This window comes from Tachypleus tridentatus, chromosome 2 (assembly GCF_004210375.1).
Source record: "Tachypleus tridentatus isolate NWPU-2018 chromosome 2, ASM421037v1, whole genome shotgun sequence".
Taxonomy (NCBI): Eukaryota; Metazoa; Arthropoda; class Merostomata; order Xiphosura; family Limulidae; genus Tachypleus; species Tachypleus tridentatus.
In genome coordinates this window covers 156442046-156466655 of record NC_134826.1, presented here as the reverse complement: position 1 = coordinate 156466655, position 24610 = coordinate 156442046, and the positions used below count along the sequence as shown (strand labels likewise).

The 24610-nt window shown below is 34.2% G+C and overlaps 1 protein-coding gene and 1 long non-coding RNA gene across 2 annotated transcripts; both read left to right on the top strand.

Annotated features, from left to right (window-relative positions):
- LOC143245669 (uncharacterized) lies at window positions 1-15191 on the top strand. The gene is made up of 4 exons (XR_013025652.1): window positions 1-6; window positions 3894-4040; window positions 5766-5868; window positions 15095-15191. It is a non-coding gene; the product is annotated as an uncharacterized LOC143245669 (long non-coding RNA).
- LOC143245446 (3-oxoacyl-[acyl-carrier-protein] synthase, mitochondrial-like) lies at window positions 15188-24610 on the top strand. Its single transcript, XM_076491810.1, is given in 6 exon segments — window positions 15188-15238; window positions 23182-23317; window positions 23319-23597; window positions 23599-23796; window positions 23798-24403; window positions 24405-24610. Coding segments are annotated over 6 exon segments (1341 nt in total). The 5' UTR covers window positions 15188-15206; the 3' UTR covers window positions 24495-24610.

The following is a 24610-nucleotide window of genomic DNA, read 5'->3' as shown; positions in this document are numbered from 1 at the left end:
ATGTCTGTAAGTCATCAATAGACGACTGTGTGGCAACAGTAACTGACTGTATAATACAAGCAGCTACTCAATGTATTCCTAAAACCTCGACACGTTTTCCAAGATATCCTCGTCTGTGGTGGAATTCTGTCTGCCATTTGGCACGGAAGGCTCAAAAACAGGCCTGGAACACTTTTCGTAGGTATCTCACACTCTCAAACCGCATCGCTTTCCAACAAACCCGTGCACATGCTCGGTGGAAAAAACATCAAAGCCAGAAGTTCACAAACAGCATATTTTCTACCACCAGTTCCAAAATCATCTGGGAGAAAATTCGAAAGGTCAGTGAGCAATATAACTCTGTACCAATCTCGATCTTGCTCTCTGATAGCCAAGAAGTAGCTGATACCCGAAGCATCGCCGATATTCTGGGTGAAAGCTTTTGCTGAGTATCTAGCACTTCTGGTTTTTTCTCCACCTTCTTAGCCATCAAGATTTAAACAGAGCAATTACCTCTTTCCTTTCAAGCTGATTGTCTCTAGGACTATAAACATTCCTTTACAATGGTGGAACGCAAACTAGCTCTTCATTGGTTTGGCAGTACATCAGTTGGACCTGATGATGTACATTATGAAATGCTGCGCCATCTATCTTCTGCTTGTTTTTAAATGAATCTGGCAGGAGAATGTTTTTCCTGATGCCTAGCGCCAGGCTATTGTCCTACCTTTCTCTAAGCCTGCGAAGGATCCCAAGATTCCTTCAAACTGCCGTCCAATTGTTTTGACGAGCTGTTTCTGTAAGACCTTAGAGAGGATGGTTAATGCTTGTCTTGTTTAGTTTCTCGAATCAAACAACCTTCTTTCGCCCATCCAGTGTGGGTTCCAATGAAAGCGCTCCACCATGGACCATCTGATCCGACTTGAAACGTCAATCAGAGAAGCCTTTCTCAAATGACAACATTTTGTAGCAATATTCTTTGACACTGAGAAGGCTTATAATACTACATGGAGGTATGGCATTTTGCAAAACCTCCGTATATATGGGTTACGTGGCCATTTGCCCATTTTTGTTGAAATGTTTTTTAATGGACAGGATATTATAAGTTCGTGAGGGTTCGATACTTTCCCGTTCTTTTCTTCAGGAAGTTGGAGTCCCTCAGGGCTGTGTTTTGAGTGTCACACTTTTCAGTATAAAGATTGATGCAATCACTAAACAACGCCCTCTAACTATTGCAAATGGGCTCTATGTTGACGGCTTTCACATATCATGTCACTCATCAAATATGAGATATATTGAGCTGCATCTACAGACTGCCCTCAATTGTTTACTGAAGTGGACCACAGCAAATAGCTTTAACTTCTCTCTCTCTAAAACCGATTGCATGCACTTTTGCTGCCAACAGGGTATTCACCCTGATCCTGAACTCCATATCAGTGAAGTTGTGCTGCTTGTGGTCCCTGAGACAATGTATTTGGGACTTATCTTTGATCATAAGCTGACCTTTATACCACACATCAAACAGCTACGGGTGAAATGTACAAGAACACTGAACATCCTCCATGTCTTCTCTTCCACCACTTGGGGAGCAGATCGATGTTCAATGCTAAAGATATATCGTGCTCTTATTCGATTGAAACTCGACTATAGATCACTGATCTATGGCTGTACCAGGGCCTCGGCCTTAAAGATGCTGGACTCGGTTCGTCATCAAGGACTTCAGTCTGCACTGGGGCTTTCCACACTTCTCTAGTTCAGAGCTTATATACACAGAGTCTCATGAACCTTCTTTGCACCTCTGCCATTTGCAACTGTCTCTACTATATGCTTCAAAACTTCGTTCTCTACCAGAGCATCCCACCTGGGGTTGTGTTTTCCTTCCTTGGTGGGCCATACTTTTTCGGAACATATCCTTGCTGTATCCACTGGTCAGCCCATCCCTTCATGGCTTCTTGGAAATGTGACTCTATCTTTAAGTCATCTGAGGAAAGCAGACACTCCCGAATGGAAATACTGTCTGTTATTTGCCGATTATCTTACGAACCATCCTTCCATTCCTATTTATACAGATGGTTTGAAATCAGGTGACTGTGTCGGATCTGTCATAGTTTGTTGTAGTTCGGTGGTTGTGCACAGAATCCCCTCTACAGCTTCTGTGTTCACTGGTGAACTGTAGGCCATTTCTCTTGCCCTGGATCACATAGAAGCTAAGCAGTACTCAAATTGCGCTATTTATACTGACTCTCTTAGTTCTCTACTGACCCTGTAATCACTTGATATTCATTCTCACTCTCTTCTTGCCAATATTCAAAACCGACTGGCCCGTTTCTCTTTAACATCTACTTCTATCTAGTTTTTCTGGATACCAGGCCACATTGGTATTAACGGTAATGAGCTCGCTAACACCACAGATAAATCTGTCCGCTCTGGCACTGTCACTGCTGTGCCTGTTCTATACATGGACTATGGTCCTGTATTCAAGGCTCAGCTCTGTGCCAGTTGGTAGACGACTTGGATCAAGCAACATGAAAACAAGCTTTTCCAAATAAAACCCTATATTGGACTTTGGCCGTCTTGCTTCCATAAAGATTGGAAAGAGGAAGTTGCTCTAACTAGACTACACGTTGGTTACAGTTTTTTAGTTCATTGTTTTCTTTTATCTGGAACTGGTGCACCAATGTATAGTCTGTATAACACTCAGGTTACAATAAGCCACATTTTACTGCTTTCCCATCATTATGATTCTCAACGACGGCACCATTTTAAATATGTTCTGTCCCAAGGTTTATCCGTAACGTTATACAGTGTTGTTGGTGATGGTGACACTGTCCACTTTAGAAATGTGGACAAAATACTCGAAACCAGGACTGGAAAGGCCAACTTCAGGTGACTAATGCTGCTGTTTGAACTACCTATTAGTCATCCTGGTGAGTTATTATTAAAATTTTGCTACAAGTCTTTTAAAATTTTTATTACTTTTTGTTTTGAAAATGGCCATAACGTTAAATAACTCTGAACCTGGACTGGAAAGGCCAATTTCAGGTGACTGATGGTGTTTTTGTACTTACCTGTTAGTCTCCCTAGGAAGTTATGATAATTACAGTTGTACTACAGAAAGTCCTTTACAACTTGTATTACTGTAGTTTTTCTCTTAACGTTGTAGACTAGATGTAAAAATTGGTTTTATGCTATTTATGCTTTTTTTATACTTTGTTTTGTTTTACCTTAATATACTTTTATGAATTTTACTAAATTTACTTTTAACGTTTTACCGGATGTTTTGCACAGATAGCCTAGCTGCTTTGTGCCATAAAACACCAAATCAACCAACTAATCAACCAACCACTTTTCCTTAGAAGTATAGAAAAGTATCAGTTGATAACCTGGAGTCCTGCTAATTAGACGATTAACTCCTATTTTAATTATTTTATTTGTATCACAGTCGTAAATTGTCTAACTAAATTATGAAGGTGTAGAATTGTTAATACTAAATAATAAAGATATGTCATTGTCCGTTCTAAATTACAAAGTGGCATTATTAATTCGGATAAATCATAATCGGATAAGTTGTAAGGTTTGTGCGTAGATGATCTCTGATACTTATGCAAACTGACAGAATCTCTGTATTCAAAAAACCATACCAGCTAAAATACTTACCAAATCTGTCAACTTCTGGTAATGAAATTGTGTCAGCTTAAAAACAGAGAGAATATCTGTAATGCCCTTTTTAAATTTTAATTTTCCAGTATTATGCCAAATTTCTTTCCTTCTTTGTCTGGAAAACAAAACTTAAGAGTATAGAGCTCTTTGCCAATATGTAACTTATTTCTAGATATTAATTAATTCCTTTCTTAAATTGTTATCAGTAGTTATACCTTTTTTTTTCTACTTTGTTTTTAATGTTAATCTGTTGCTAGCTTCAGGGGGGCGTCCTGAGAAGGGGTGTATATAGTTGTAGGTGCTTGGAATTAAATCTGAATAACTCTTTAAAAAGGCAGGTATATTTTTTCAGGAAAAATATTCAGATCTTGTTGTTACTGGCTGAGTTTTCCACTTCACTGGAAGTAAGAGGATCCTTTTATCTTGTTTGTAGCTTTATACCACTTATTTTGTGATGTTTCATTCAATAGGTCAATATTAAAGATCTGTATGTTGTGCTCCTGAATTTTATTTTTGATGTTCTTACAGTGTATTGGAGTCCATTTGCACAACTAATGTTGTGTATATATATATATATATACTGTTTTTTCCTTTTCATTTAACATTTAGACAGTTTGGTGTGTATTAACTCTATTTGGACTTGTGAATACTGTTTTGAACTTGTTCATATATCTTTTGGATGGGTATAAGGAGATATTGCTCCGTTTTTATAATTTTCTTTTTTGTTATTCATTGTTATATTTTTCTTTTTCAAGTTTTTTTTAGTATCTGTTTTTGAGAAGGACTGCTATAATGTGTTTTTCTTCATTCTCCTGTTCTACAAGTCTTGTTCTTTACAGATAAGTCTCTCTGTGGTGCCTCTCTTTATACTTTTGTGGTGATTTGATTTATGGTTGAGGTACTTATCAGTGTATGTGGGTTTTCTTGTAAAATTCTACACTATATGAGGTATGTCTTGATATCCTAAAAAACAGCAAATGCCAGACCTAGGATTTGGCTGAGATGTGTTAATGACAATTTTGTAATATATTCATGTACAGACAAGATTTCAGTGTTTGTGAAGCACTTCAGCAGTCTGCATTTAATCACGTTGGAAGTAAAAGAACATACAAAAGTTGTCAATTTTAGAAATTATTGTTTCAAAGATACAATCCACATATTACAGAAAGCCCAAGGATACTAGCAAATACCTTGATTGTAAGTCTAACAACTCTAATTACATTTGGAACTCATCTGCCTGAATAAAGAAAAGAAGCCAAAAAGGATGAAAACACATTATTACAACCCTCCTTGAAAATTGATATCTTGAATATTTGGTGAAGAAAAAAGTAAAGAAAACAAAATCCCACAAAATTTTCAACACACAATCATATCTCTATTTCCAAGATCTTTTTAAAAATATAAAAAAGGATTTCTTAATAGCACAAAATTAGAAGAGTATTACACACAATATGATTTTAATTATTAACCACCCAGACCACCTAAGGATCCACTGAAGACCAAGAACATGAAATAAAACAGTTCTTGTGAATGTAATCTAAAATACATTGAAGTCACAATTCAGGAATAAAACAGACAAAACTGCATTACTGAAATAATGGGATGAAGAACAGCACAAAAAATGAAAGAATACTTTTACATCAGAATAACTAATAATACACCCAGTTAAAATAGTACAGAAGTCAACACAATCTGGATATTCCTCTCAAAAACCTTCTAATACTCAATGAAGTGAGAACTCAGATGAGTGAATATGCATCATATTCCTTTCTAGCCCCGGCTATTATTCATACACTGTTTCTGAAGACTCCTGAAGATGCAAGCAAGGTGGCAGACAAAGTGGAGAGAAAATAAATAAAACAATCTTTTAATTTTAACAATAGAACAGTTCACAATAAACAGATGTATGTAACCACAGCTTTCAGATATTATGTACATTTTGTTTCCTGTTGATGAGAGTGACTAGACACAGAAGTGAGGGAATGATGGGTATTTTTTTTCTAATATTACACTATATCTATAAAGGAGATGTTTAGACGAATATTTTACCTAACCTCCTTTTTACAGTTCTGCTCTATTACACTTAACTGGTATCACTGATCACTGACATTTATTTATTTTTTTACTAGGGAGACTTGATACTCATTTGCAGAGATCTGCTGATAGAAGTAGTTGTGAAAATTGTCACAGCCAGCAACAAGAAGTCTTTAATGAAGTGGAAGAATCATGGTAGTGAGTATAACAGTACTTGTTTCTTATTGTTATTCATTCTCTAAAAAATGACTGACTGGAGTGGGATGCAGGAAACTGTTTTTTTAAATGTAATTTTATGAATACTCATTCATAACTAGATCTCTTTTTGAAAATACTTTTACCAGTAGTTCTTCAGTAGAAATTCAATAAACAGGCTGGGTATGCAGTTATTAATTTTGGTATTTTCAAACATAACACAGTTTGGAGACCTGTGTGGTGTTACATTGTGTGAGATTAAATAAATTTTGTTTCATTTTCGTAAGTATTTCGGTGGGTTCTTTGATATATTAAATTGAGCATCTTTTCAAATTTCTTAATTTAAATAAACAAATAAGAAAATTAAATTTTTGTGAACTTAAACTTTGTTTTACATGTATTAAAAATACTTCCTGTGGAATATTTCAGTATACCTTACTATCTAACGAATGACAAACAAGGAATTATAAACTTCTCAAGTGGAATAAAGCCTGCAATTTGTAGAAGAAAGGATGGGCATTTTGCTGTGGTTAGTGATGAGATAAAGATCTAATATTTTAATATATTAAAACTATGTTACAAATTATTTTAGACCTAATAAGTAATTCACGATTTTATCAGTTTCAACTTAATAATTTACATAATCCTTTTCAATCTCTGAAAGTTAAAAAGGTAATACTACTAAAACTATCAATATTTAAAGAAAATAAAGCTCACACTTTTAGAAGAAGAGAGTAGGTCAAGACTTACTCAAGATTATATTGTCAATTGCAAAACTGTCAAATTCTTAGCTGTATTTCATCCCAGCAGAACACTGTATTTTGGTCATCTGCTTTTACTGGAACATTATATACAGTCAATATAGAATAATTTCTGCCTAGTGATGGATCCAATATCTTTATTATGATAAGGAAAGCAAATATTCTGAACAGTGAATTAACAATTCTCCATAGGTGTACTGGTTTCAAGTAATAAATAAGTATGTAAAAAGACATATTTTAAAATACATTTAATTTGTATTTGTATTGTGTGGCTACTCTGCCAAACAAAATATCCCAAAACTTTACTTGTTTAATAACTATTTTTGTGTTTACTTTATTACATACAAAGCTTTTGCTTCTCATACCTTATACTTGCTCTTTATGGAATCATTAACCATACAAAACAACTTTCAGTGTATTAGACAAGAATTTGAATAGTATATTAGGCAATATGTACCTACAAGTACAAAGTTCTTTTGTTTTTTTTTAATATTGTAAGAGCAAAAGATTTTTAAATATTCACAGATTCAGTATCCAATTGCAATTGTACCTGCATTGTGTAGAGGCTTTTGTAATGACATTTATGTCTAGACAGCTAATCATCAGAGTTATATAATGTGTTAGCAAGATTGAAATGTGCATCAGGTTTAGCTTCTCACCTAACACATTGATGTTGAAACTATCAACCTTACTGAATGAGTAGAGCTTTGGTGAAATCCTATTTTGATGTGTAATAACAATAACTTTATGTTGGATAAAAGGTTTATTTAAGATAAAAATCATAAATTGTTATAATGGATTTATTTGTCTGTGGACTTACAACGCTAAAAACCGGGTTTTGATACCCATGGTGGGCAGAGCACAGATAGCCCATTGTGTAGCTTTGTGCTTAATTCAAAACAACAACAATAACAGATTGCTGTTTCCCCTTAAAGTCACGGCAAACTTTCAGAAAAATGCAAATTTTTGCACAAAACTAGCAAAATCACCAGAGGAATTCTGTTGAAGTTAACAATATGTGTGTGTGTATATATTTTACAATACAGTTACTTGTAATTCTCTGCAATGTTGTTTTCTTTATTTTTAACTCCATAGATTTCAGTACAGTTGCTATTATTCACTTCTTGTAGCCACCCGCTAGTACAGCAGTATGTCTCGGATTTACAACGCTAAAATCAGGGGTTCGATTCCCCTCGGTGGGCTGAGCAGATAGCCCTTTGTGGCTTTGCTATACGAAAAACACACACACACACACTTCTTGTATTAATGCAAAAACAAAAGCATAAATAGGTTTGTTAGAGTTCAAAGGTTCACAGAATTAATTATGTTTACAAAAAACAACAAAAACATCTATGGAGGTATGTGGTATCGGCTATTTTTGGATGTGATTGTCATTTGATATCAGGTACTTAGATTCAGAGGCCTAAATTGTATAATTGAAACTTTAAATTCAAATATTTGCCAATTTCATTAGGTTTGATTTTTAAAAAAAGCAATACTCAGATTTCAAAATAGAGAAGTCCACTCAGATATCTGATAACAAACATTTTGAACAAAATAACTTTAACTGAAGTTGTAATGAGTATTAATATTCATTAAAATAAAAATGTGTTATTCAGTTGTAACTTTGCAATGTTTAGATCTGCTGTCTATGTTATTTTGGATTGGTTGATCTGATTTGCAATTTAAATTGGTATGACCTACCAAATTGTTTTAGTTTTAATATTCACCAGTGATGTGTTCTTGTTTCATGCACTAGTAAAATCTGAGTAAATGTTTTCTTTGTAAAATTACATAAACAGATCACACTGGGACAAAAGCATTTTTAATTAACAGTACTTCAACAGGCCAAGCACTCGATGTATGGGAAGTATGGAAAACCGTAATGTATAACATCATTTTGGAATGAGATAAAACTCTATTTTTAGCATTTTCAGAATGAACTAAAGTTCATACAAAGTTTAATAAAAAATTAATCAATTTAGTGATACTGTTGCAAGTTTTTGACTCCCATAGTACACAATAGTTAGTAAACTTAGAAGATGTATGTGTTGTGTTGTTGACTTATCCACTTGGCTTTTTCCTGAGATCAAGCATAGTTTGTTGTGTTCGCTGCTACTTGTTCTTTGTTTTCAGAGTACATAGAAAGCCTTGAACTTGTTGTTAGTGGGAGAATTTTTACCTTGATCAATGGTACTTTCAGTGCATCTCAGTTACAATAATGCTGTAGGTTTTAGCTGAAACCCATACTTCAGTTGATGAAAGTGTCATCTTGCTGTTTTAAAGGCTTGTTCTCCAATCTTCAGTCTTTCTTCCACTTCTCTGAACATCATAGACTAACATAACAGTGATAGTATAACTTTTCTTTCAGTACATTTTTCTGGCAGAGTTTGTTGCACATCATTGGCAGGTGTGAATAGTTTTGTGTCATCAAATTTCGTACAAAAGTTGTCTCCATCTGGATCTTTTTGGAGTAACAAGGTGCACTAAATCCTTAATACAGTCATACAGAATGCGAACAATTAATAGTTCTTGTCAAGAGCATCAAAACTTGACGTCTTCTATCGAGCTTCTTTATTTGGAAGGTTTGTCACTGTGAATTTAATACCAAAGAACTGCCAAATTGAGAAGATGTAATTCCTCCACCCCATTGGATAACAGCAACAATGCTTTGAATGCCTTGCTTTCAAAACTTCAGATCTTGGATGATCTGCATCATTTCTTCAGTGTTAAAAAGTGTCTTAGAAGTATCACTAGACATTTCATCTTCATCATTCTCCAATTCTTCCTTTTTACTTTCTTCGTATCTTTAATTTTCTCTGTGACTGTTTCCACTTGCTTTTCATGCCATTTTGATATCTGAGTCTAAGTCGTTGTATCCACAAGTAACTTTGCACTTACAAGCTATTTTCCTGTATTAACATTGCTTTATCAATAAAAGATTAGTACACTTACTCACTGAATGCTATGTTTTGTCGCCATCCATGGATTCAGTTTTCACAAAAGGTGCAGCAATAACTTGCATTTTGTCCAATCAGGTTTTAGTAAAAGTGCTAGCCAATAAACAAATGATCTGGAATGACTTGAAAAATTATCTTCTCCAAAATCCTGGGTGCCCAGCCTGTGTAAGCACTGTTAAAAACAAGTAATATAACCTACATCTGAGCTGTTAAGACAGCAATAATACTGCTGCGTGAATTTGGAGGGTTTTATAGTATTAGATTATTTTGGTTGATTTTTATCTTAACCAATTTGATCAGAACAATTTCCAAACATATTTGTTGTAATTGTATCGGATTCATGAAATTTCTTCTTGATGTGTCTTTTCATCAAACCTTTTCAAAAAGCACAACTGGGGTAAAAATGAGGATAAACAGAACAGAAGTGGGATAAGGGAAAGCAAACTTATCTTCCCATTATGAAACATAAGGTAAAAAATTAGAAAAATGTTTTCTTACCTCTACTCGCTTTTTATTTATTTGTTTATGTAAATATACTCATCAGTGATGATAGAAACATTCATCATTTTCTGCAGTATTCATATCAAGAATTATATTAAACAGTCATATCATATCTCTTCTGGTACATCCTCTGTTGTCATGTCACCTGAAAAACAGCTATGTGTGAATTAAACAGCATATTAAAGAAATATGTCAGGAATACAAAAAAGGACATGCATAAGTTCTTCATTCTTCTTCCTAAAGATAGTTTTACAACTGAATACACAAGAAGAGGTTCATAGCTGATCAATTTACTCACTATCTTTCTTCTGTGATGCACACAAATTGTTTTTTTCTCTTGTCTAACTTCCATTTTCAATGCTAATATTTGCTGAAAAAACAAGTTTGAAGAAAGATGTTGGAAGAAAGGTTTGCAACTACTGAATACACACTTTAGTGCTGGTGAACCTCCCTGCTATATCCCATGATAAGTAAGATAAAGTTTATACTGAAAACAGAATAAACTCTAAGATTGTAGTAAATATAAACATGAACATACTCTAAGTTACATAAGTGCTAAGTGTCCAGTTTTATTGGAAAGTTTTTATTTATCTGTGATGTGTTTTACTTTTGGAATATTGAGAGTGTAAATTTGTGGAGCAATCATACAAGTATTTTACTGTTGTTTCTGTATTTGTTACTTCAAACAGATTAGGTGTCTTGCATTTGAAAAGACAAGAATTGGCACCTTAAGTTATTTTTTCTATCCTGTTGGGTTCTTGAAATTGTTTCTTCGCTTGATATATCTGTATCTTTTTCTCAAGTTTGTTTTTCTTTTCTATTTTTATAGTTTTATTCTATAAAACTCTTCACCCTTATCATTTATTTCAACTCTCTTACTATTCTATTTTCATATTTCTCATATATGCATTATTGGGACCTGCTGTGAGACCTCTTTAGAGCTATTCAACAAATTTTGAAGCACAAGCATGGGGAAAACATTAATTATCTTGTTAATCAACTGGTTTCTGGTTGACCGTGTTAACAATACAATAGGAAGACCATAATGAATTATTTGGCAAGGTTAACAACTGCAAATAGAAAAATCAAAACTGTTCTCTACTGGACCATATTAACAATTGCAAACAGAACTGTTTCTGTTTGACCAATTTAATGACTGTAAATAGCAAGATCCCAAAACTGGTTTTTTTGTTGACCATGTTAAAAAACTGCAAACTGGAAATCCAAAACAAATTTCTGGTTTGCCATGTTAACATGCAAACAGGGGAACCAAAACAAGTTTCTGTTTTGTCAGGTTAACAACTGGAGATAGGAAAACAAGAACTGAATTATATTTTGCCAGGTAAATAACTGGTGATAGGAAAGGCCAGAAGTGGATTCTGTTTCATCAGCTTTACAACTGCAAATGAGAAAACTAACACCAGTTTGTTTTGTCAGGTCAACAACTAGAGATAAGAAGACCAGAAATGATTTATATTTGACCAAGTTAGCAACTAAAAACAGAAAGATCAAAATTGGCTTCTGTTTCAACATATTAACAACTATAAATAGTAAGACCAAAGTTATTCTCTTGTTAATCATGTTATCAACTGCAAACACAAAAACCTAAACATGTTTCTCATCCACAATGTTTATTGCAGATAGGAAAACTAAAACAAATTTCTGTTTTACTAGTTTAACAACTGGAATAGAAATGCCAGCTCTGATTTCTGTTTGACCAGGTTACCAACTACAAATATGAAGACCATAACTGATTTTTGTTTGAAATGGTTAGCAACTTCAAATGAGAAGAATAGAACTGGAACCTCTTTGACCATGTTTACAACTAGAAATAAGATCAAAACATTTTTCTCTGGACAGGTAAACAACTACAAACATAAAGCAAATCTTTGCTTCACTAACTTGAAAACTGAAATAGGAAGACCAGAACTGGTTTCTGTTTGACCAGGTTAAGAGCGACAAATAGGAAGATCAGAACTATTCTCTGTTTGACCATGCTTACAACTGAAAATATAAATACAACTGGTTTTTATTTGACCAGTTTTAACAACTACAAATAGGAAATACAGAACTTGTTTCTTTTGTCTGTATTAAACACTGTTAATATTTAAACTGTGTAACTGGTTTCTGTCTGAACTGGTTAACAGCTACAAATAAGAATATCAAAACTGTTCTTTGTTTGGTCATGTTGACTTGAAATAGGAAGACCATAACTGATTTCTGGTTTACTATATTAACAACTACAAATAGGAACACCAGAACTGGATTCTTTTACTAAGTTAACTGTAAAAGAGGAAAATCAAACAGGTTTCTGTTTGACTAGGTTAACAACTGCAAATAGGAAGACCAAAAGAGGTTTCTCTTTGAACATGTTATAAACTATAAATAGGAAAGACCATAACTGGTTCCTGGTTTCCCATGTTATAACTACAAATAGAAAGACTAGAACTGGATTCTGTTTCAAGAAGCTCACAACTGCAAATGAGAAAGCCAATACAGTTCCTGCTTGATTAACAGCTACAAACAGAAAGACCAGAACTACTTCATTTTTTATCAGAGTAATAACTAAAATAGAAGATAATAATTCATTTATGGATAACCATGTGAATATAAAGTGTAAGACCAGAATTGTTCTTGTTTTGACCAGGTTAACAACTTCAAATATGAATAACAGAACTGGTTCCTATCTGATCAGGTTAACTGCAAATATGAAGTCAAAACTTATTCTCTGTTTGGCCAGATTAACAACTGCAAATATGAAGAGCAAGACAGGTTTCTATTTCACCAGGTTAACAAAAATAGGCAAACCAAAATGGATATCTGTTTGACCAGTTTAACAGTTACAAATAAAATCAAATGTATTCTCTCTATGGTAGGTTAACAATTCCAAAGAGAACCACCAAAACCAGTTTTTGTTTACTAGATCAATAGCTGGAAATAGGGTAAGCAATACTGTTCTCCATTTGAAATGATTAACAACTGCAAGTAGGAAGATGGAAACATTTCTTTGTTTGATTGGTTAACAACTGCAAATGGAAAGACCAAAACATTTCTGTTTTACAATATAACAACTTTAACAAATGTAAACAGAAATACTAAAACTGTTTGCATTTTGATCCAGTTTACAAATGAAAATAAGATGACCAAAACAGTTATGTATTTAACCATGTTAACACCTATAAATAAGAAGATGAGAAATGGTATTTGTTTTACTAGGGTAACCAACTGCAAATAGAAGAACAGAATTGATTTAAATTTGACTGTATTAAGATCCCACTAGGGAAGACCAAAAGAGCTGCAAATAAGATATCCAACACTATTAGTAGTTATTAACCTGGTCAAATAGATAGAACAAAACAGTTCTGTATTTGGCCAGATTAACAGTTGCAAATAGGAAGAACAGAACTGTTCTCTTTTTGATTTGTTAACAATTGCAAATATTAATATTGGAGTGTTTTTCTGGTTGACCATGTTAACAACCACAAATAAAAATATGAAAACTGGTTTATGTTTGACTAGGTTAACAAAGACAAATAGGAAAGTCGAGAACTGTTTTTTTTTCTCACCAGGTTAACAGTTGCAAGTAAGAAGTCCAAAACTGCTCTGTTTTACCATGTTAACCATGTAGATAAAAAGATTAGAACCGTTTGGCCTGGTTAGCAACTGCAAGTAAGAACGACACAGCTGTTTTCTTGTCACCCCAGTTAATTGCCAGTAGGAAGACCAAAGCTGTTCTCTTTTTAACCAAGTTAAAACTGCAAATAGACCAAATTGTTTTATCCTTAACCAGATTATTAAATGCAAATAGGAATATCAAACTGTTCTCATTTTGACCCAGTTAAGTAAATGAAAATAAGAGGACCAAAATTGTTATGTTTTCCATCGACAAATAGGAAGACGAGAAGTGGTACATGTTTTGTCAGGTTAACAACTGCAAATAGAATAACAGAACTAGCTTCAATTTGATCAGATTAATAACTTGAAATAAGAAGGCCAAAACTTTTCCCTGTTTGATCATGTTAACAACTCCAGATAGAAAAACCAAATCAGGTTTCTGTTTGTCCTGGTTAACAACTGCAAATAGGAAGACAAACTGTTTTTTATTGGAACACATTAACAACTTTAAATGGAAAAAACATAACTCCTTTTATTTTGAACAGGTTAAGAGCTGCAAATAGGAATACCTGAACTTGTGTCTATTTCAACAAGTTAACAGTTGCAGATAGGAAACCAAAAAAAGTTCTTGTTTCTCAGATTAACAATTCCAAATATGAAAACAATAACTGGTTTCTGATTGACCAGATTAACAATGACAAATAGGGAAACCAAATCAGGAATCTTTATTCTGGTTAATGTTTTTTTTTGTTTTTTAGAATTTCGCACAAAGCAACTCAAGGGCTATCTGTGCTAGCCATCCCTAATTTAGCAGTGTAAGACTAGAGGGAAGGCAGCTAGTCATCACCACCCACTGCCAACTCTTGGGCTACTCTTTTACCAACGAATAGTGGGATTGACCGTCACATTATAACGCCCCCACCGCTGGGAGGGCGAGCATGTTTTGGTGCGACTCGGGCGCGAACCCGCGACCCTCAGATTACGAAGCGCACGCCTTAACGCGCTAGGCCATGCCTTCTGGTTAATAACTACAGATAGACCAGAACTGGTGTCTGATTGACTAGGTTAACAATGACAAATAAGAAAACCAAATTAGGATTCTATTTACTCTGGTTAGCAACTTTAAATAGGAAGACCAAAACTGTTTTGTCTTTGACCATATTAACATTTTCATAGAGGAGATAATAACTGCTTTTTTTTTTTTACCAAGTTAATAACTGCAAGTTAAAAACCAATACTGTTCTATTTTTGACTAGGTTAACAACTCCAAATAGGAAGACGAAAAGTCTGTTAAACCAGGTCAACAACTGCAAATAGAAAGATTAGAAGTTGTTTGTGTTTTACTCTATTAACAACTAAAAATAAGATCAAAACCTCTTTCTGTTTATCTAGATTGATAACTGCAAATAGGAAAATCAACACTGCTGTATGTTTGATCAAGTTAACAAATGCAAAGAGGAAGACCAGAATTGATTTCTCTTTGACCAGGTAAGCATCTGCAAATATGAAGACCAGAATTGATTTCTCTTTGACCAGGTAAGCATCTGCAAATATGAAGACCAGAACTGGTTTCTGTTTGACTAGGTAAACATCTGCAAATAGGAAGACGAACACTGTTTTCTATTTGGCCAGGTTAACAGTGCAGGAATTGGTATAATATTGTACGTGCAAAAAGAAAAAAAATAGGCAACTTATTTTTGTGTCTCCTCTAAAACAAAATATGACAGACGACGTGCAAGGCTATACGAGTAGTTGCAAACTCCCTTTGTTAGCCTGAAGATGACTTAAGAAGGTCGAAACGTTGTTCTGTACTTTATTTTAATATCCATACCAGCCGACTTGTGTCTATTATGTGTTGGAATAAGGGTTGTGGTGAAGAGAGTCAAGTTTCATAATGTAATTCTTGGTCATACATTTATTGCTTTATTATTTAATTTAACTGGTAACTTCCAAAAATGATTTTCTGTATAACAGTTGTTTTTTTGGTGTTTTTTTTCTTCAAAATACGTTTCGGAGTTTATGTTCATATATTGTATGGAGACAGTCATCGTTGATTACTTATTCGTGTTTTAAGTTTAGGCTACTGTGCTGTATTTTACGTACCTGATATTGTTTTAATGAATGTTTTACTAGATTTTTGTGAGTATAAAAAATATTTTGAAAGCACTTAACTATATCTGTTTACCTGTTCATGAAGAGCAAAGAGCTCACGAAAGGTTATATGCTCTCTGTTCACCATGAATAGACGAAGAACGATTTTAGTGTAAAAAGCCAGAAACTTACCGCTGACCCACTTTAGCAGTTGAAGTAAAATTTATTAGTTTGTAAAATTAGTAATGTATAATTTTACAGAATTACAATATGTTTATCTCCTACAATCAGTACTTGTTGTAATCACATTTTATATGCAATACCATGAGATATTTTGAATTGTTTTCACTTTATTATGCAAACTATACAGAAAAATCCAATTGAATATATATAATGCTAAAATGCTGACAGTAGCTCCATAATAGTTTGAATAAAATGAGGATATAATATACCTTCAGTGTAGAACATCTACCCATTCCCCGATAAGTGGGAGAGAGAATGCATAGAATGTTCATACCCTTGTACACTTGACGTTAAGCACTTTATATGTGTATGTTATAAATTCTGATTTTATTTTCTCAATGTTGATTTTCATATCGTTGAATTTGTAAGTTTCTTCTCTAATAATATACAAAGTTTTATCACTTAAGTTCCCAAACGATCGACGTTCCCGAAGAAGAATCATAAACGATCCAATAGCGCTTGAGTTTTGGATTGCTTTATTTTTTAATTTATTGCGTATAGTATAATTGACGCGAAATTACTATTCTGTGGAATACTTATCAATTCACATTTCACCAGATTCCTCTCACACCGATGTCTCATCAAATACGAACTACAATAAAGAAAAAGTAAAACAAAGTTATTAAAATGCAACAAATCATCAGTTGGGAACTCACGCTATTATAAATTAATTTTAAAAACAATCTTATTAACGCAATACAACATATAATTAGTTATGTTTAACTTTTGTAAAACGTTAGTATTGCAAAATCTAATACTATTAACACAATACCACGGCGCTTAGCGTTTTTGTGTACTTCTAGTCAACGACAATGTTTCGTCTGATTTTTTGCTTGCTGCACGCTAAAAAGCATCTCTGAATACATGTATCAATGTCCACGCAAAGAATGTTCGACATTAAATGTTATTGCTGTGTATGCGCCATTTTGCACTCTCAGTGACACATTGGTATGCCTATGGACTTATACGACTATAAAACAGATTTAGATACCGTGGTGGGCAGAGCACACATAGCTCTTTGTTTAGCTTTGTGCTTCATAGCAACAACAATGCGCCATTTTAAATTTCCTACTCGTAACGTGACGAGCAACCTATGTTTAAAAAGTGACTCTTTTCTTCTCAAGAATTAACAAACAGCATTAAGTTAATTGAACTAACGCGTTTTCCAGCTGATCAGTAACGAACGCGCGCTTACTTGATCTTATGGCCATGCGCCTTTGAGCAAACATCTAAATTAAAAAAACAAAAATATTGTGTACAAAAATATTTTGATGTTTGCAGTAGCTGAGAAAAACTAGAAAATACCTCTAATCAGTTTTATGTTCTTGTTTTTTGTTTTTATACATAGATATTATATATTTTTATTTTTTATCGCTACTGAGTATAGTAAATCTCGAAAAGTGTTATGTTGAATTATGCTGCGAGCCAAAATCTTAAGGCCAATGAACATAAAGAAAAAATGTGCATTTTTCTTTGCTAGACTCTACCACTTATTTGACTAGAGCTTCGAAAGATAAAAATAAAATACTTTTTTAGCATTTAATAGAGCAAATGTGAACACTATGAAATTAACCTAAATACTAGCTGGTCAAAAGTTTAAGACCACACTGAAACGAAGCGTTAATCGCTAAATACGTAAGGAAATTTAGTCATTTGTGTTCAAACATTAGCGTTGTCAACATCTACTGACATCTCCTGTGTTACATTGGGTAAAAACATGGCAAAGGCTAAAAAGTTGACAGAGTTTGAACGTGGCAGAATTGTCGAGCTGCAAAATGAAGGTCTCTCTCAATGTGCCATCGCTGGTGAGATTGGGCGTAGTAAAACTACTGTTACAAATTTCTTAAAAGACCCTGAGCGGTACAGAACGAGAATTTCTAGTACTCGGCCCAAAAAGATTTCTCTAGCGTTGAGCAGGAGGATTCGACGGTTGTTCGGCAAGACACCAGCCGATCGTCGAACCACATTAAGGCCCTTACGGACGCAGAATGTAGATCAAGAACAATAAGACGGCATCTACGAGAGAAGAAAGGCTTTAAAAACCGTAAACGTCTTCAAAGGCCACGCCTCCTTCCATACCACGAAACAGCTAGGTTAAACTTTGCTGAGAAGAACCAAACATGGGACGTAGAAAAGTGGAAGAAGGTTTTGTTCTCTGTTGAGAAACGATTTAACCTGGATGGTCCAGATGGCTTCCAATGTTACTGGCACGATAAGGATATCCCATAGGAGACATTTTATACAATACAGTGGAGGAGGTTCCATCATGATCTGGGGTGCTTTCTCCTTCCATAGAACAATGAAGCTTCAGGTTATACAGGGACGTCAAACAGCAGCTGACTACATTGGCATGTTGGAGAGAGCATCCTTATTGACTGAAGGCCCTCGCTTGTGTGGATAAGACTGGATCTTTCAGCAGAACAACGCTGCAATCCACAATACCCGCAGGACAAAGGACTTTTTTCATGGCGAATAACGTGATTCTTTTGGACCATCCAGCGTGTTCGCCCGAATTGAACCCCATTGAAAATGTTTGGGGGTGGATGGCAAGGGAAGTCTATAGAAATGGACGTCAATTCCAAACAGTGCATGATCTTCGTAAAGCCATCTTCACCACTTGGAATACCATTCCAGCCAGCCTTCTGCAAACGCTTATATCGACCATGCCAAAGCGAATGTTTGAAGTTATTCGCAATGACGGCCATGCAGCTTACTACTGAGACCTCTTGTTGGGCATTTCCTACTCTGTTAAAAACTTTTTTTTTGGTATAGTCTTAAAATTTTGACCAGCTAGTATTTAGTCTAATTTCATGGTGTTCACATTTTCCTTATTAAATGCTAAAACGTTTTTTATTTTTATTTTCCCTTTTCTTATTTTCATCTTTCGAAGTTCGACTCAAATAAGTAGTTGAGTCTAACAATGCAAAACGCATATTTTTTCTTGATGTTCATTAGCCTTAAGATTTTGGCCACCAGTGTATATTAATATACTTTATGTGGCTAGGGCTTCTTTTAAATAAGTTTTTATTGTATCAAGTAGGTCCGGCATGGCCAAGCGTGTTAAGGCGTGCGCTTCGTAATTCGCGGGTTCGCGCCCGAGTCGCGCCCAAACATGTTCGCCCTCCCAGCCGTGGGGGCGTTATAATGTTACGGTCAATCCCACTTTTCGTTGGTAAAAGGGTAGCCCAAGAGTTGGCGGTGGGTGATGATAACTAGCTGCCTTCCCTCTAGTCTTACACTGCTAAATTAGGGACGGCTAGCACAGATAGCCCTCGAGTAGCTTTGTGCGAAATTCAAAACAAACAAACAAAAACAAATTGTACAAGTTTTTCACTAAACCATTGCCATTTGATACATGTTTTAAAATCTATTGCGCCATTTAATTTGTAAAACAAACAATAATAATAAACGAGTAAAATCGATTAAAAATTACCTTAATTCTTCCTCTCACATTCCTCTTTCATTTGGTTATTATGATTTATACGGCTGGTATAGGTCGAAACGTTGTTCTATACTTTATTTTAACTAAAGTTTTAGTATCCATACCAGCCGTCTTGAGAATACATTTTTACTTCAAGTGATTTTCTCGTCATCTCGAACTTTTATAATTTCTGTTTATCAAGGAGTATTTAGCCCTAGATTTTAACGTTGTTATTCGTTAAACTAACCGGGAAGATAGTCTTTAATCCAATTGCGTATAAAATGTATGAATGTAACAAACATATCAAGTATGTTTTTCAGACATTGATTGCTTCTATGTGATCATCTTGTTTTGTTTTTCAAATTGGTTTACATTTTAATTTAAAACTTTATACTCAGTTGTTATTCTGAATCACTCTCTCATATATGTTTTACACACACGAAAAACAAGTTCTGAAAATTCACTCTCACTTGTTCTCGAACAATATCATTTTTGATGTCATTATGACAATTGTTCACATCACATTTTCTTAAATACCTTTATTACAGTTTCCACACTTTGGGGAAGAAAAAAAGGTTTAGTACTTTTAAACATTAAGGAAACAAATAAAAAAACAACAACTAATCGCTATAGGGAGGCATAAAATATTTGACCTGCGGTGTATAGAACATAGGGGTTTTGAGACCCCTTTTTTAGAATAAAAAGTGCGTCGTGTACAACCACATACCTTTTTTTTTCGGTGTATATATCCTTTGACAACTTTTTAATGAATATATTAAATACCAACAGAGGGATCACTATATATAAACAAAAAAAGTACGTTTATCTGTTGTTGGTGTACCGTACGTTTGTGTTATTTTAAACTACGCATTTACAATAACTAATACATTGAACTTTAAGAGTTGTATTGTGAATTTTCTGCCCTAACTTTTTATACTGTTAGATGAATATTTGAATGATTTATTTACTGTCTCTCATAGTGAATTTAATAATTTGGTTAAATCACAAGTTCTTCTTGCGTTAGGCATAGGGAAATTTGGACGTACGTACTAATCAAGCCTCTATAGGCTACAAAATTCATGGATTAGTTACCTTAGTATAATGCTTACATTTTCTTAAACTTTTTGTGGGAATACAGACGTAAGTTAATACATTTATTTACATTTGACACTGTTTTTCAACGTAATGAACAATTATAAACTTTAATTTGTTTAATAATAGTAATTGTTAATATGCCAATATCGGCGATATTGATTCCAACTACTGTGAATATCTGTGGCAGCTATGTTGCTGGTGATGTCTGAATTTTAATTAGCATAGGAAATGAATAAATTAATTTTATAAGTATTTTCATTATCGGCAAGTAGCTGGATGCATGGGCTATTGAAGAAAAATGTTATTACTATTACTTAGTATTAGTGCATCTTTAGTTTAAAAGTATGTAATATAAACTAATGTAATATGAATACTAATTTAAAATGACCAGATATATATGACAACTTGTGGATTCGTTTGTTTTGAATTTCACACAACGCTACACGAGGGCTATGTGCACTAGGCATCCCTACTTTTGCAGTGTAAAACTAAGAGGGAAGGCAGCTAGTCATCACCACCCACCATCAACTCTTGGGCTACTCAATTACCAATTAATAGTGGGATTGACCATTACATTATATTCCCCCCATGGCTGAAAGGGCGAGCATGTTTGGTGTGACGAGGATTCGAACCCGTAACCCTCAGATTACAAGTCGATTGCTTTAACCACCTGGCAATGCTTGGCCAACAAATTCTGGAATATTGTATGACTTGATTCCATAGTCACAACTTTGTAGATATACACTGCAATTTCAATTACATAGTTGACAGTTGATGAAAAACAATAAAATACCATACTTGTAAATTGACATTTCAACCACTTGATTTTCCAATTAGAACAATGTTTGCAAAATGTTAGAGATTAATATAAAATTATTGCTTTACTTGGTAACTTGAGATTGCATGAAACCTGTGTCAAGAGAAAATAAAATGTAGTCCCAATAAAATATTTCAAGCTCACACATATGGATTGATATTATATGAATAAATGAAATGAAAATTGTTAGCATCCAAATATTTAAAATGAAATATAAGCTTACCTTATGTATCTATATAATTGTAGGGGAGACTTTTTTAATCTCATTGATTGTAAACATGAAATACTGTGATTGACAGATACGTACTGATAGTAAACTCTACTCCTTTTGTCATGTGAGAATGTTCATATCACTTTTATCACAGGTTTCTTGTAGCAGAAGTTCTTTTGTTCTCGCCACACCTGATGATATATGACATAGAGCAAATTGTTGTCAGGACAGCATATCATCTGTTTACACTTGATGATGTGACTAAACAAGTTGTTACCAGTTCAACTTATAGACTGTTTACAATCTCCATTCATTGTATTTTGACATGATGTTGGTTTGACATAGGCAGACATGTCTGTGTATCAATTTATGCATTACATAGTATGTACTACAGAATTTATTGTATGGTTTGTTTCTCCAAATACATTGGCTAAAAAGAAGTATAAATGTTTTTGAAGTTTTATATTTGTGTTTTCAAACAGTAAATGTTTCTGGATCCAGCAAAATTGGCCAAACCAAAGTAGTGCATGAAGTTAGCTATTGTTTCATGTATCACTGAACCATTTTAATCCAGCTAAAAAATTGAACCAACTCCCTGCTTTGATTTTAATATTTGCTCACTTCCAAATGGGGAGAGAGAGAGTTTAGGATTTGTTACAATTTTTGAAACTGATTTACAATTAGTGGGAGCATAGTTACCTTGAAATAAATCATGCAAACTCGGTGTGTAGTAGTATTGTAATGTTTTTCCTTTGTTGTTGGTATACAATAATTAGAATTTTGTTTGTGACAGATTTTTATATTCACAACTGTGATTTTGCATTGACATACTTCTGTGGCAGGCAATTATAATTTTCATGGACTCCTTAGTACTAGGTTTAGGACCACATTCTACTGGGAATTTTGTCAAACCCTTTAATCAGTTGAAAAAGTTCCATTATGGAGAGAATCTAACTCCAGATGTTTAATTTATACTTTGTACTCTTCAAAATATTTTAGTGATCTGTGTCTATGCCTTTAAGTAATTTTAATTAAACATTTCCTCTGTTTTTTGTTGTTGTTTTGTTTTAATATCAAAGTTTGTTTCCACTATAAAGAAATATTATCTAAGAGCCATGACTATGATTTTATAGTTTTAGAACTCTGCTTATTCTGAAATAATAAAGAAAAACTAGTTGTTTATCAGTATAATATAGATGTAAATTTATCAGTCTTTATCTAAACTTGTGTATCAGTGCATTGTCATGAGTTATCTTTTGTGAATTAATAGACTATTAGAGAGCTTTTGCTTCTTACCTTATGCAGGAAAAGTACTTCAAGATATAGAAGTAAACTGTTTGTTTTTTATGTTTATTTAATAGACACATGTAATACTTTGTTTCTTGATTTCATAAATTTATTATTTTCACAGGATTTTGAGTGGTAAATTTATTCAAGGTATAATGTCCAAAGTATGAAGCCATTTATTGAGTAATGAAGCTTAATATTTAAAAGTTCTAAAGATATAGATGATGCTATGGCTGACGCTACTGTAGTATTATTCTCTTTTGGGAAAAATTATATGTCTTAATACAGTTTAATCTTACTCCAACAAATACTAGGAAGAGATCTATGGGTTTGACAAGGTGTGCTTCTTTTCCACGAGTTGTGGTCACAGGTCTGGGTATTGTCTGCCCACTTGGTGTTGGAGTGCATTATGTATGGGACCGACTATTACAAGGAGATTGTGGTATCAATGGCAATATGTAACAGTAGGTATGATGACATACCTTGCAAGGTAGCAGGATATGTACCACATGGAACTGGATTAGGGCAACTGAATTTGGATAAAGAGTTTCTGAGATCAGATCTTAAGACACTGTCATTGGCCTCTTGCTATGGGTTAATAGCTGCTAAAGAAGCATTACAAGATGCTAAATGGAATCCTTCCTCTGAAAATGAGCAGCAAGAAACTGGTGTGGCAGTTGGAATGGGAATGGTTGATCTGTCTGATATTATTCTGACAGGAAAAACTTTGGGAGGATCGTGGGTACCGATATGTAAGCCCATACTTTGTCCCTAGGATACTCACAAATATGGTTGCTGGCCAGATCAGTATCAGACATAAATTGCAAGGCCCAGTTCATGCAGTCTCAACAGCCTGTACCACAGGACTTCATGCTATTGGTGATGCTTACAATTTTATTCAAAGAGGAGATGCATCTGTAATGGTGTGTGGGGGGCAGTGAAGCTGTAATTAGCCCATTGGCCATTGCAGCATTTGCACGCATGAGAGCTTTGAGTACAAATTATAATGATAATCCATCTAAGGCCTCACGTCCATTTGACAAAAATAGAGAAGGGTTTGTTATGAGTGAAGGAGCTGGAATTTTAATTCTTGAATCCTTAGAACATGCAGAAAAAAGAAATGCAAAAATATATGCAGAAGTTTTAGGTTATGGCCTCTCAGGTGATGCCCACCATATCACAGCTCCAAGGGAGGATGGAGAGGGTGCCTTTTTGTGTATGAAATCAACCTTGAGTGATGCTGAGCTAGAACTATCCACAGTACAATATATAAATGCTCATGCTACTTCTACACCTTTGGGTGATGCTGCAGAAGTCAGAGCCATTAAACAACTATTTGGAAATCATGCTAAAGCAATTGCAATATCCTCTACAAAAGGAGCTGTTGGCCATCTACTGGGAGCTGCAGGCTCTGTAGAAACAATCTTCACTGTGTTAGCATGTTTTACTGGTAACATCCCTCCAACAGTAAACCTTGAGGAAACAGAAGAAGATTTAAACTTTGTGCCTGTTAGGTCTCAGAAATGGCCATTTTTTAAGACAGGAAGAGAGAAGAGTTGCATTAACCAACTCCTTTGGCTTTGGTGGAACAAATGCTTCATTGGTTATAGGAAGTTTTAATAAATAACAGTTATAATTATCATAGAGTATGCTTGCTTCACTGTTAACTACATGAGAATAATATGAATTATCAAATTTTGTATGTGAAATGTTGTAAATTAAACATTCACTATTGAGTAAAAA